At 40.8% G+C, this 14,978-nt stretch overlaps 2 protein-coding genes across 6 annotated transcripts in view; one reads left to right on the forward strand and one right to left on the reverse strand.

Annotated features, from left to right (window-relative positions):
• Nucleotides 1–14,978, forward strand: part of aasdhppt (aminoadipate-semialdehyde dehydrogenase-phosphopantetheinyl transferase) — a 120,360-nt gene that overhangs the window by 77,198 nt on the left and 28,184 nt on the right. The window lies entirely within an intron of this gene.
• The window catches only part of LOC147800167 (guanylate cyclase soluble subunit alpha-2-like), a 41,675-nt gene that overhangs the window by 13,952 nt on the left and 12,745 nt on the right, over nt 1–14,978 (reverse strand). The window contains exons 2-3 of the mRNA XM_087133688.1: nt 911–981; nt 569–681 (exon numbers count right to left, since the gene is read on the reverse strand). Of these exons, the coding sequence (XP_086989814.1) occupies nt 569–681; nt 911–981 (184 nt within the window). The remainder of the gene's footprint in view (nt 1–568; nt 682–910; nt 982–14,978) is intronic.

A 14,978-nucleotide genomic window follows, 5' to 3' on the forward strand; every position in this document is an offset into this window, starting at 1 on the left:
AGCACCGAGAAACGGTTATCTTTTTGACGGGAGTCGTTGACGTTCAGTGGGATCTTAACTGCAAAAGAGCGTGCTACTTGAAGGTTGCACTTTCTTTGATGAGCATAATATAACGACCACGCGCTGCGGGGCAAATTAGTTTGAACACACTAGTCGTCTTTCAAAAACAGCTATAGGGTGAAAAACATTTGCATCTTCATGTAGTTCTCTTGCAGACCAGTGATATATTTGCCGATGTTTGTACAGTGAGAGGGATTCTAACTACCGATTACAGAGATACTTCCTTAGCGGTCAATATTGGTCATTTGATTTCTAAAGTCACCCGTGCTCATGTTGGAAATTCAAATTTATTCATTTTCACCAACATAGTTTTACCTCTAAGGAGTTGAATCCTAATAATACAGGGAGAAACACAAGATAATTTGGTATTAACTTTCAACTTTGCTCACTAATTAAGCAGATTAAAAAAGCAATGGTGTGAACCAAATTTTAATAAAGAGTAATTGTGAACAGGAATGAAGCATGGACTAGGAAAGGATTTTCGGGAGGTTTAGGTGAGCATGCTTACCTAATATGGAAGCTGCTTTGTGTGTTATTTGACATACATAACCCTCGTCGAACGGTTCATACTCTGGTTCCTCCTCATCCCCGACCTGGAAGTCATGTAACCCTAACGTTTTTCTGTCAAAAAAATGACGGTTAAAGGACACAGTCAGGAAAATAAGATTATGTTAAGCGCAATTCAGAGCAATACTAGTAAGTAACCTTAAATTTTTCGAGGGAGACAAATAGGGTTTTCTCGATATTTCGAAACGTTTTTGTTCCAGTTCACAAGCTGCATGTACAAATTCGCATAATACCTCTTTTAAGTAGTGTGGAAGCGTTTTCATTTGGGGTTGTGTTTACTTACATGAATTTATCAACGTCTGTTCTACCATGAGTGCACACAATTCGGTGCAATGTTTGCCGCACAAGAGCCATCTGAAAAGAAACAGTTTTGTTGTTAAAATGAATATTAAGGCAGAATTTTAATGCAACATTAGGTGGTCGCTTCATTTAAGCTTTGTAGTCTTATCTTGGTATATTCATCTGTGACCAGCACATTGCTCGTTGGCCTCGCTTAAAATCACGATATTTGACCTAGCTTAAGAAACTGCATGTTTTTAGCAAAACACTTCATCTTAAGGTGTACGACATAACGCTGTCACATTACAACGTGATACTCAAAGTTATATGGTTATATACATGTATGTATTGCCCTAGAGGGATAACGTTTATATAAAGCCCCAGAACTTCTGTCAGAATATCGTTTAAGGTAAGGAAGTTGAGTCTTCATTTTAAAACTTCTGGTAGTGTTTGATAAATAGCATTTTCTAATATTTATACTTTATTTTGGAATTGAATACGGGCATAGAAACCATCTTCACAACATTAAGTGGAAATCTTTTATGGGTAATTATAATTTGGAGTTACACGCTCGATCGCTTCACAAGTGCAGGTCTACAGGTAGCACGATCATTTTCCTGAGATGTCTTACTACTGCTCCATAAATGCATGAAGTTAATCTTGAAATGGCCGAGGGTGGAATATGTTTCACGCTTCTTGTCAAATGCAACCAATTCGATAATTTTCCCCGCGATTTCTGTTTGACTGGCGCGAAAACTGAAACATACGCAGATCCCCACGAGGCCTAGTGGCTCCATCACAAACGCCCGTATTGCTCGTTAGTAACAAGGCGTGATGAAGTCAATTTGTTGCATTGATCCAGGTGTGCGTTGGGGCGCTATAGTGGGAAAACCCCAAGGGTTTAAGAGGGGTGAATCTCCAGAACAGCACGAAAAGGGTACAAAGGAAAATATGATTTGGAGTTTCACGCTCGATCGCTTCAATCATTATGTCTTTGTAAGATTGACAGTCTGAATATAATGTGTGAATTATACTATGTGTATTTACCATTTTTCTTGAAGATCTTTCCTCTTGCCTTATCCAAAGTAAACCAAATTCTGTATACTGCGATAAATTTCTTTGGCATAGTTGATTTGTTTTAATACCATTCGCTTATTGAACAAGTATGCAAAGGGCTACCACGCTGGCACTAAAACTAATTTCATTTCCAGGATAGAGTCAAGTATAAGTGGCATCCAACCCGCAGGTTTTCCCATTGAATGCTCATTAATACAACAGCGCAAATCTGCCAAGTCTTGCAGTTTATTTGATCAGTTTCCATCAGCAACAGTGCGAGTCAATCTTGTTGATTAGCTCACGTGTACCACGGGGAATTAACGGGCACGTTGCCGTCGATTAACGTACCATTTGCACCGAGTGACGGTAATACTTGTAGGTTACGTTAAGCACTCCTATGGGAATACTCGTTAACCGTCTTTTGATTGGCTTTCCTATAAAATTCCGAACACTACTGAAAAAATCAAATGCTCGAAAGTCGCTAGGCATCAGAGGTGATTTTCTTTATAAAGATGAATTGAACATTGATAATCCAACGACCAAACATAGACATTATGTAAAAAAGTTTCCGTGTCCCCGAAGAACGATCAGTTTACAAAGTCGAAGTCATCATAGTTATTACAATGAAAACGAGAGATATCTTTGAATGTTTGAATATACATTCTCTACGATTTCCAAAATGCGTGTGGATAGAGCACCAAGAGTGAGACGCTGCCACTACCTGTAAGACAGAGTTGGAGTGAACGGAAATGACCGATGTCTCGGCCAAAGCACTATATCATCACAGCGGTCAAGGGAACAGGTTTACCTCTCGCGCCTCAACAACCTTGTGATCTTTTCCAGTTTTATACTCCCGCAGGGGCATCGGATCAAGCCAGCAAAGTTGCAAACCTCACAGCGTTCAACTCTCAAGCTCCGGCTGCAGATGCTCGGCTAAAGCGCCCCGTGAATGGGGAGTGTTTTGAAAGTTGCCAGTAAATTTGCTCAACCGTAATCTGATTTGACGGGCATTACTCACAGGTCACATTTAGTGATGTCCCGTAAAAAATGGAGGCGCTAACTATAAAGTGTTTGATGGGCCATTCATTTCAAGTCCATAGCAAGGAAGGAAAAAAATCCTTACTGTGGACAGCGTAGGGTTTAATTACGTAGTTTTTAAAAATGAAATTTAGGTTTCTTGATTAACATATATTTCTTATGCTCCACCCTACAAATCTAACACACAGGTGCTTGTACATAATGTTATTAGTATCAAATAGGTCAGCATAACACAATATGTTTATTAATATAGGTCTTTATGGTTAAATCAAGGAAAAGCTGTGATTATTGTCAAAGTAGTGTAACAAATTAATATTTTGTCTCTAGGATGAGTTCTGAGTTTCGTGCTCTTTACGGATCTCCCGTTAAATGCATGCGCCTGATTGGTCTGATTGGTGATCCATAGTCACTCCATATCATCCAAGGTCACGTTTGGGGCTTCTGGTCAAATTTCCAGACCCGTGAATGTTTCGGGAAACGTTTGTAAAATGAAAACTGGTCCTCTTACTCTCAGAAAAACCACCTGCGTATCAGGTTATCTCACCAGGGACTTAAGTATCCATACAAGAGTATTTTGGCCAACTTACAATCGATTTTGCTAATTCTCGATTATAAATATTTTAGAATATTATGTAACTGCGTAATTTTGGCAATTTCCCGTTTTGGTCTTGCGTCCTTATGCAAGATGAACAGTCTGATACAGTCGAACTGTTCATGGTTGGAGAGTCACCTTCACGACCTGCTGTCTGACATTGGCCATAAACATGTTTTCGAAAATAACGTGCCATCGCAGTGCGAGAATGTTGTCAACCAATATTCACCTCCGGTGCATATTTTTCCGTCATATCGCATCGATTGACGGCCAGACTGCTGAATCTTCTTCAAAGTGTCTTTTTTCATGATCCACTAACAAAAGGAAAACCCGCGCTTTTTGTTCACCATTGATCAACCAGCAGGAGACACAAGGCTAACAGATAAAAAACCGCCAACTACAAATTTGCTTGACCTAGATCTGTTACACAGGGGGGCTCCATACACCTATCAAACACGTATTCGAGGGACCTCTCATATGACGTATCCACACTAACATTGCCGATCGTGATACAACAAAACACCAGCCGGCTTCGTCGTCTGTAACACGATCACACGGTTTGGGAACGTAGTTTCTCTTTTGATTCGAAAATGATTTCAGTGAAATGCTACACCCACGGAGAAAAGAATGAAAACAAGGGAGAGGGAGGTAAAGACGATCATCGCTGGGGTTGTCTTTGAATAGAAATGTCTCACAATGAACCTTCGGGCGGGGGGGGTTCGTATACGCCCACAACGAGGGATTCCTGGTTATTAATAAATACGGATTCTGTTGTCGTAGTCTTACAGGCTTGTGTAAATCTGTGGTTTAGACATGACCTTTCCTCTCTCATTCTCTGCTGGAATAATATCTGTTGTGCGGGTTTGGTAACAAAGACGCGTACATCTTCAGGCTACTTTGATGGACGAACAAATAAATGATTTCATTCTTTTATTCGCTACATAGCAGCAACTATTTTCAAGATTCTATTAATTTCGTATGAGATATCGTACAAGGCTAGGATGTCGCACAGCGAAGAGAACTGTCTCCGAAGTCAGCATGCTACTGGAGACCATGTGTGATAGACAGTTTGAACACTGAGGGAACAATGAAACGAACAATGCTCAAAATAACAGGTTTCGCTGTCTCCCTTTTAAGTTATATTACCCACGAAAACATCATAAATGTATTCAATCCGGGAAAAATACTTTCTGCCCATGTTTAAAAGAGTAATTTAACACTTTTAGTCACTTTAATCGTTTTAGAGTCCATTCTCTCAAAATTTCTATCGGTTCTCTTAGAAATTGCAAAAGCGCTATGTTCGAGTACACGGAGGTGAATACATTTTGAGGTGCAAGCTGGAAGACCTGTACGGGGGCAAATTCAGCCGTTCTTTAGAGTAGCAGTCTCCTTGGATTACCCGTGCGCTTTTCTGAGTTTCCTTGCGCGCGATGATTGCATTAACTCGCAGGTGCTTTATGTGGAACCAAATGGAACGGGACTCATTATGATCAGGTGGAATACGTAATCGACCGAATAAACCGAATATTTCACTTAGCAGCTTCCGTAGAAAGTGAATTCGATGCAATATCTGAATCGGCTGGACCCCATGGGGCAAGGTCAAGCCGTACTTTTTTTCTTTCAGTGTCTGCTACAAGTAGTGGGGTTACCACAGTCCTCCTCTCGGGGACGAGTTACTTCCTGCGCTGTCACTATGGTTTACCTCACATCCAACCTGCGAAGAGTCGACCCGTTAACCAGAAATGGTTTCGATGCGTACCTGAGATTGTAATGCCGTCTCCAGAAAGTTCAGACTGATTTTTTATTGAATCCCTTTTTCGATTTAATCCAATCACTCGTACATATCATACTCGTACATATAATTTCTGGACCAAAAGAAGACTGCAAATAATCTACTGTACTGTAAAGGAGTGCAGTCAGAACGAATCTTGCACACTATCAAACGGAAAGGTTTTCAGATAGTGATCTTAAACCTGTGAACACCAATGTGCGTCAACAGCTCCTTGACAATATATCGACGACCGGCCTAGCAACTTGTTCGGTTTTCTTCAAACCCACTGCGCTTTCCGAAGTGCGCAATTCTCTCGCAGTACGCGACCAAGCTCCTGTGCTCGTGTAATTAAATTTTCGAGAAGAGAGATAGAGCGATTAAATTATAAAATCGGAAATCCTTGAGAAGTCGTTTTTTGCCGGGTAGATTTCCCGTTTCTGGATGTGTAAGTCCATTATCGGCAATTGGACTTGTGGATTTTGGTACTGCCTTCACAATGGCGCCAGGTTTATTTTGGTCTTCTTATTTCCCCCGCGCAAAACGTCGAGAGGATCGGTGTTTGCGTTCTGAATCAGAGAACAATTTCCGTCATATCAAAATTAATTGAATCTGCGTCGGCCCGAGATGGATTTTATCTATCACTCGTCGGCCAATCAGAGGGGTGCTGCTTCTCCAACCCAAACTTCACCTTTGCGAAGGTAAACTACCGGAACAGCCTGTTGGCGGGAAGTCGTCGGCGGCGAATCTTATAACTAATTTTTAAGGTGTCAAAGAAAACTTTTGTTGTCATGCCACATCGTATATACTCACTACCGACATATGATACCTGACTGACTCAGCCTAATTAATACTTTGCTCTGAGCAGACAAAACAAGTTGCATCTGTGAAACGGTGTATTACTTTCTCCTCTTTCCGAAAAAAAGGGGTTTTATTCGGAAACGCACGGTATAAAAGGGAAACTGCAGTCCTGAGGGAAATTAGATAAATGATCAGCTGAAGAAATAAGAATTCACCGACAGGTCCTGCTTTGGTAGACACTTTGACTTGTGGGTAATAACTGCCTTGCCTGTATCAACATCAATGTATATATTGGCTCCTCTTCCCTTACGGCTGGTTTATGCTTGGAGTATACATCAAAACTCCGAAACCACTGAGTGGTATAGATTCGAGTCGACGGATTGGCGGGGCTGTTGACTTAGCTCAGCTAAAAATTGTGATACATTTTATTCCTTGCCGTGAGAGATTAATTATTAACCACCTTTTGCAAACCCAATTTATCTCTGATCATTTGGGTGAACATTATTTAAATGATTATGGTTTATTAATACTGCAAGACTTATGGTTGATTAATACTGCAAGACTTCGTTTCAATGGCACACCTCACTGTACCGATGTTGACAAATTTCTTTGTAAAATGTACTTTACGAATCACGTCTAGTCTTGAAATTTTTCAATTAAAATGAACTAACATTTTGTCAAACATGTATCTGTTTTCAATGACCCCAACGTCTGGTCTTTTGCATAAAGTCAACTTGGATACTTGTGTGGATGATTTTGCACTCTCGTTCCCGCTCATTGTCCAATATTTCATATGAATCTAGAGCTGTCACGATGCCATATGCCAAATCATTGCTGTTTCAATTTAGATTGCAACGTCCAAACTTTACGACCGCAGATGGTTTACTGCGACCTCATTTCCCGCTCAGATCTGTCCAGATAAGACATTGCAAATCCCGGATGTTATTCCTTTGGAGCAACATAACCGATTTGGAATTGGGCTCTTACAACTGTAAAAACAGATCACATACAGCCTAAAGGATTTTTTTATTGAGAACGTTAGTGATTATTATTTCAAATTATCGGTTGCTGTATTTGTTGTTATTTGAACCAGAAAAAAATATTCGTATATTACGTAACTTTAGTTGGGGACATCAAATTCGAAACCGTCTTGGTACGCTGTCAAGTTCTGTTGTATACCTTTAACCAATAAACCCTCAGCCCATCGCTGGTCGTACACTCCAATCTGTAAATCGGTTATCACAATATTCGCCCACATGGCTACGCCGAACGTTATAATACGATTTCGTGCGTCAAGTTCGGCGGGCAAGTGACGATGGCCAAGATACCATTTAGATAGGGATCCGTACGTGCCTGATTTAGCATTGGTAATTTTGTTTCATTGCGGGGCTCACGATGTGTCAGAAGCAAAGTGCTGCGAACTCCTCCTTGGCGACATCGACCTTGGTGTAGATTCCATTGCAGGCAACTACTGTAAGAACAGATTTTTCAAAACAGATTATCGGCAAGAAATTATTGTCCACAATTTTCCTTGCTGCAGCTCGTAGTGCACAAACTGAAGGAAGGTATAAATACACTTCCTTCCCCAAACGCTCACAGTTTCCTTTAATATCCTGTTTTGAACCGCAATCAGTACTATCTGCAACGGTTAATGGGCACTCAAACAGCAACACAAATGCAAAGCGCATGCATTGGTGCGCCTCTATTATTCTTTACCGTGTAGGGCGTTGGTCTCCATTCTAGACTCCGTAAAATATCCACAGAATATTTTCCTTTTTGTACGCAATGCTAATCACAATGAAAACCCCCCAAAATTATGTCTTTGCCGGAACTTGAGTTTGGTCACCTAACTCGAGAAACGTTTTGTGATTGATACCCCCAATAAATGTATCCTCAGTCTAATGAATGATAATTCATGATTCCTTACAAACAGCTTTTATATACGTAGCATTAGTGCCAGCACTTTGGGTTTATCTCATTGTTTGAACCACATATGAACGAATTAACAGATTAATTTAAGTTAATTTTAAAAAATCATAAAATTGTGTTTCTTTCAGATAAATCCAACATTCACCGTTATTTGTAAAGGAGAGCGCGTCAAAAGTTCATGTTGAGATTTTACACATGTCCAACGCTGTATTTTTCCGGTGTAATCAACAACAATCGCCAAGTTAACTTTCTTGCTGATCTCTCTATTGTCGGACAAAAACCGGTCAACCTCAAATTTGACTCTGTCGGGTCAGTTCAAAGCAAACATTAACACCAAAGTCATCGGGGAAATGCCCACCCAGGCAGAAACCTTCGACCCATCCAGCCAGATAACCACGATTCTCCCCTCTGTATATCTACTTGTTTTCCATCGGCGTTACAGCGTGTAGATTTTCGTACCTCGGGTGGATTTTTTCCTCCCCCTCCTGCACTTCTGCCTAATTACAACTTCACACAACAGATAAATCTGAGAATTATCGGACCATCTGTCTTGAAGCTGTAATGCATCTATTGCTTCACGACTGGGGCTATAATACTCTAGGACACCAATAGTGAGGAAAGTTGCTGGGCTATTTCGTTCCGCCTGATGGGTTAAAAAAATTTCGATCCATTCTGGTGGATGAGGGAAGATGCGATCGGACAAAATCGATTACATTGAGCGGGACTTTTGTCTGTTTGTGTAGTAGGTTTGCTTTATGAGGCTGCCTGACGATGTTAATCTGTCTTCCTGTAGGCGTTATACCACGAGTAGCACATTCCACTGTCCCTGTGATCTTCCCGCCTTATGACCTTTTCCCCGTCAAAAGGAATAAAGGTAAACCAAGAGACGGAATTCATAAGGGGAAGATTTATTGTATGAACTTTACAGAAGTAAGACTTTTGACGTGTGTTAATTTGACAGAAACATTTCGTCCTAGTCCGTGCACTTTGTATCATGTTCACGGCCTTGCCCACGTGTCGCTACGGACTATAGGGTTGACTGCCTCGCATTTCGACAAGTTAGGAACAAAACGTTCACTTTTTGTAAACCATATTAGGATAATGGAATTTCAGACGACTAATCAGAACTAAGTAGGCCTACAATGTTACAGTCACGGTAAAATGAAATGTCAAAGGACCCATGAATTTCTTGTAAGAAGGTTGTTGCAAAGTAAAGTGGAAGCAAAAATGCAAATGGTTGTAACTTGAATCAACGCGCTGTCTTCTTCCTCCTGCCTGTTTTATCATTCCAGTTACCGGAAAGTAACAATACCTAAAAGCTTACTGTTCAAGCAGCAGTTACAAGCAGGAGTATGGCGTGAAAAGTTGACATAATCCCGAAATAGAGGTATCTCTGTTCAAGCAGCAGTTACAAGCAGGAGTATGGCGTGAAAAGTTGACATAATCCCGAAATAGAGGTATCTCTATTATAAGAGATATCTCTATTAGAATTTTCTAATAGATATCTCTATTAGAAATACAGTTATCTCTTGTCTGCACGACATACAGGAGAATTTCAATCAGTTAAAAGCAAGCTACCATTTAATTCATTTCTTGTTCCTTTTTTACTGTTAAAACTGCATTTTGTGTGTGTGGTTCATCGGAACCCCTATTTCCTTAGAGTATATGATGAAAACACATAGAAATCGGAGGATTCAGCCCAGTAAGCTTTAGCAGTTCTTTAATGAAAGAAGCACCAGCTCTGCGGCAAAAGTACAAAGCAACAAGGAAACCCCTATAACGAGCCTTGTGTGACATTCTTATCGCTCACGTACCTAACTCTATCAGTTTTTTTAATCGAACTATTGACGGTCTAGGAAAATTGATTCCCCGTGCGATACAAGAAACCAACGCTTTGGAAAGTCACTGGGGTTACAGCTGCTCCTGCATGCCGAAGATTGTGAGATTGTGCTCCGAGTGTGGAGCTGGAGAGCCCTTAACTTGTGGAAAGTGAGACACCCTTAGATTCCCAGTAGTGTTTACTCTCTCTCAAGTTCGTGCGACGGTTTTTGCTGTTTCTACCATTTTCTTCAAGAAGTGTGCGTGTGCCAGCTTAACGTATCGCTTACACTTGCAGTGGAGGCGCGGCAGATTTCCTCTCCTCAACTCCCCGCGGGAACCCCTCTGAGTAGGGGCTCGGTGTCCCGGCCAAAATCCTCTTGGGAGGGCTGGCTCCCATTAAAAGCGACGCAGGGAAGAAACTTCGATCTCGATCACGATCGTGCTCAATCGAAAAGTTTTTGATTTCCAATGCAGTGTTTGTTGGTTTATACTGACGGGATCTATACCGCGGGTTATGAAAAAGAGCGGTACTCTTTTGAAACGGTCAGCGGCCGCGTGGATAAGGTTTCCCTGTCGACAGTGGTGTAAATGGCCCGACCCGTTTGCTTGGCAACTCGTTGCCTCTGGCCAAAGAGTACTTTACAATAAATTTGATATTTTCTTTTTCATTTTGATGGCTTGTATGGACTGCACTTAGGACTAATTCAGAACAGAAGAGCGTTAGTTAGGTGGATGTTTTCCACGAAGAATCAAAGACTGTGACTAAAAAAAAGTCTTCGTATCCAAGTGGAGATTGTGACGACTCCATACGAGCCCTTTAAGAAGCCACTGCAACTCAAACGGTTCCTACGATGGTTAAAAGACATTTAGGTCACACCGTGTAATCCTTTACCCAGACAATCAAATCCACTTGGAATTACACATGCATGATATTCTTGGCAGGAAAACATACCCCATGCAGGTAGCACGCGTCAATGGGAAGGGGAAAATATGATTGATCGTGTTAATTCCCGTGCAATAAAGGAACTTGTTTCGGGTCACGTTCTTAACTTTTTTTTTGCAAATACGGGACAAGTACGTATAGATTAACTGTTTGGGGACAGTAATTGAGAATCTGAGCCAAGAGGTAATGGCGGTGCTTAGCATTTCATCAATGTAATAGGTTCTCTCGAAGGGGAGGATGTAACTCGAACGATGAAAAATGGACCACCTTGATCTTTGAATATGACTTGTGTTGAGAAATTGAAAGGCCATTATATCCTAATATTTTGTCCTCATTTTATAAACCGCCATCATTGCGTATTGGGCTACAAAATTATGTGAAATACGTGACATCTGCTTTGAAAACGTCCGTGCAATAGAAATTCAACGGACACAGCGTACTTTGCATTGCTCTTCATTTATTCGGAGCATGCAGCCAACTTTTTAAATGTAAATCTGATAAAAGTAAAGAATCAGTTTGCTTCTACTGAGTGTCGGAATAGTGGCATTCGGGCCCACAAAAAACTGTGATATACAGTCGAGACATTGCAGGGTCTATATCATCAGGCGGAGGAATTTTGTCAGAAAAATTAATGCAATGTGGGGTACCATTCCGAATCTTGACATCATTGCCGTTCTATTCTTGGCGCCCCACTGGGTCGTTGGTTCCAGTGTTCCTGTCCAGAGCTACTTAGTCTGACAAGCGGAATGATGATCACGATGACCACCATAATACAAAGTGCCCGCTTGGTATTCCCTTCACGAGTTGCTTGACCATTACCCCGAGAAACCTCTTGAGTCACGTACATCGAGTTCAAGTATCGGTTGCCGGGGGTAAATCCGGACACTCGAGACAGCTAATTCAATTAGACTGAGGACTCAAGCCGATGGTCCAACCATTTCTCCATGGTCCATCCGGCCTTAAAAGAAATTGACCAATTACAAAGTTACTTATCTTGAGTGAATTAAATGAAAGTTACCTGAACTTTAAAAGCACATCTAAGGAAAACACGTTTTCTCTAATGTTATCTGTTCAAATAAATATGGAAGCATCCAAATCGAATGCAGAGTCATTTGTCTTCAGAGCTCAACTATAACAAGCTTAAAAGGGCTCTTTCTGTTCGTGCGAAGATGCGAATTCCGAATGTAAATTGCGTCATTCTGAGAAAACATTGTTTGGTATGCACAAGGGTTTATCCACTACGAACACAGGGCGAGCGTTCCCCCTCGTTTTCTCTATTTCTAAGAATGACGCAATCTACATTCAGAATTTGCATCTTGGCATGAACAGAAAAAAACTTTTAAGATTGTTATAGTTGAGCTCTGAAGACAAATTACACTACATTCAATTAGAATGCTTTCATATTTATTTGAACAGATAAAATCAGAGAAGACTTGTTTTCCTTAAGGTGCTCTTTAACCCTAACAGTCCTCAATCCTTCACCTGTTGGAGGACTGAGGACTGTTGGGTTAATGTACATTTTCCCAGTGTTGTACCAGGAACAACCAGACTGGACCATCCCCAAATGAAAAGCAAGTATTTTAATGAGATATCGTATAGGCGTACTACGTAGTTCCCATTTAACAGGCCGTGAAGCTGATGACAGCAATTTTTCTCAACACTTCAAGTTTTGAACACCTGCTTTCTTCCTGGTAACATTCAGCAATTTTTGTATCTCATTACAAGTACTAGATCTGAGATCTTGTAATTTTGTAGAGAGTGTATATAGCTTGTGCAACGTGAGTGAAAACAAGCTGCCCGAGCTTTATCGTTAGGCGTTCAGCACGGCTTGTCTCGATAATCACTGAACGTGCCTCGTCATCCGAAGATTGGCTTATCCCATCAGAAAGTGGGATGACTCTTTTATCCAAACGAAATATCAACAGATTGATAAATGGATTATGCAGCGAACCACGCAGCGAGTTGTTCGGATGAGTCCACTCTGCAGAGCAGTGTGAATTCTTCATTCAATTATGAATATATACTTAACCTCGTGAACTGCTTCACCGCGTAGAAATTTCAATGTATTTATAGCCAAATATAAGCATCCGTGTATGAGGCGATGCAATGGCTACTTATCTAATCTTATATTCAATAGTATGTTCAAGTCTTATAAATATTAAAAGAAATGAATTACGATTTTGCTGCAACTCCAAAAGTTATCGTTTGACAGTTTGTGTGGTACTCAGTGTCCCGCTTCATTTGGGCGCTCACTGAAGCTACTTTAATGCGAACGCATGGCGTCGTTTACTGCAGGGCGACCAGGTGAATGATTCTTCTCATAACTCGTAACGTCACTGAGCTGTGTTAGAGATGACTGCCAAATTGGCTGAGCCCAGATGAAAGAGATATACCGCTAGACGAAAAACAAATCCCGCCCAAAATGAGTCGTTGTTAATATCTCATCGCCAAACTCTATCGTATCATGCAGTGACGAGATCAAACATTATCCGCCATTCTTGATTGGGAATTTACGTCCTTCAGACATTTCAGAACTCCCGTCTTGTAGAGTGAGCCTTGGGATGTTCCTTAAGGCTAGGGCCTTTTTATACCCCGTGAACATCTTAACACCGATGGTTTTTTGTTTTGTTTTGTGTTTTGGATTTTTTTGGTTTTTGAATCATGGGATGATTCACCGTCATATTAATTTCCGCCATGTGCATGCCTCATTTCTTGAAGAGTAAGTGTGGCACTGTTTTCATAGAGTAACAACAAAACCGAGCTTTTTAGAGCGCAATTTTAATTCCACTGAGGTTCCACCTTGCATTGAAAAAAATTCCTCTAGATAACAAACACCAACAAAGGCAAATCCGTTCCCCGATTGGCCTCGCATAACCCTCTTTTACAGACATTTGCTAGCAGAAGCATCTCTAGTATCTAAATATAGACGGTGAGCTGAAATCTAAACCACATTGTGCAGTGACATACTTCCCCCGCACTAAAGCGAAAATCGATAGTACTTTTCCTCGGCCTGGCCTCCCGCGTCTTTGATATTGACTGCTTTTGGCGGGAAAATGGTGATATGAGGCACACAAAGAAACTTCATAATTCTGACGCAAACACCCCTCTTTCATCACCTCCCATACCGCACATTAGCATTTTCACTTACGTCTGAAGACCCCGGTTTCACGTATAATAATAAAACGAAGTTTAGCCTGCCTGTAGGATGATGTATTTATTTTTTCTATACCCATCTTTGTAGCGACCTTTGACATTGGCAAGGTAAACGCCGATGATGGCGGGATGGAAGGAAAGCGTTGGCCGCCCATGCTTGAAAATAAAAGAAAATCAACAAATAACAAGAACAGTAAATACTTTAATGCTCATCAAAATATTTGGTAAATTTTGTTTTTGGTTCCTAACCGGGCGGGGCATTTACATCACGATGTTCAACTTTGTTCCAAAACCTGCATATAAACGTACTTTGAAATAAATTTCCTCGTTACCAAATGATCCAAATGAATGTAATTAAACAACCACGTGTTTCAAGTAATTTTATGCCTTTTTATTTTACAATTATTTCATTGCATCTTGAAGTTCACGTTCCAATGAAAATGATTATCCAAGAGTTGCAATTAAACGACGCCTGCACTTTTGTTAACATTTTACAGATACTAGCAAAAGTTCGAAATACAGCAGACAACCATTTTGACACCAAAGCCTACCAGAAGCTTGACGAGTAGATAAGAGCAGCAACATGATACGCAAAAGCCTTGTTTCCTAGAGGTTTTTCTTCTATTGACAGGATAAACAGTTTACAGTGTAGCCACACCAAAAAGGTTCAACCAAGGCCAAGTAAATGAACTATTCAGTCTTTCGACACTAACCGTATTATTAATCCAATAGAACTGACCCAATCACCCAAAGTGAACCCAGCCACTGGAAGTAACAATCCCAGATCAGAAAATATACTTTATTTTAAAAAATAACAAAAAACGTACTGCGTCGCTCCAGAAAATTTACTCTAAAAGGATCTTTATTATTAGGTGAGATGGTGTTTGTTTACCCCGAGCTCCTATATTTTCATTCAATTTACCGACCAGTCACGGCCGTCTCAGAGCCGGGGTTGGAGTCACGATGAAGAA

The sequence above is a fragment of the Acanthaster planci genome, linkage group LG02 (assembly GCF_054643075.1).
Source record: "Acanthaster planci isolate LZ-2023a linkage group LG02, COTS_SCS, whole genome shotgun sequence".
Taxonomy (NCBI): Eukaryota; Metazoa; Echinodermata; class Asteroidea; order Valvatida; family Acanthasteridae; genus Acanthaster; species Acanthaster planci.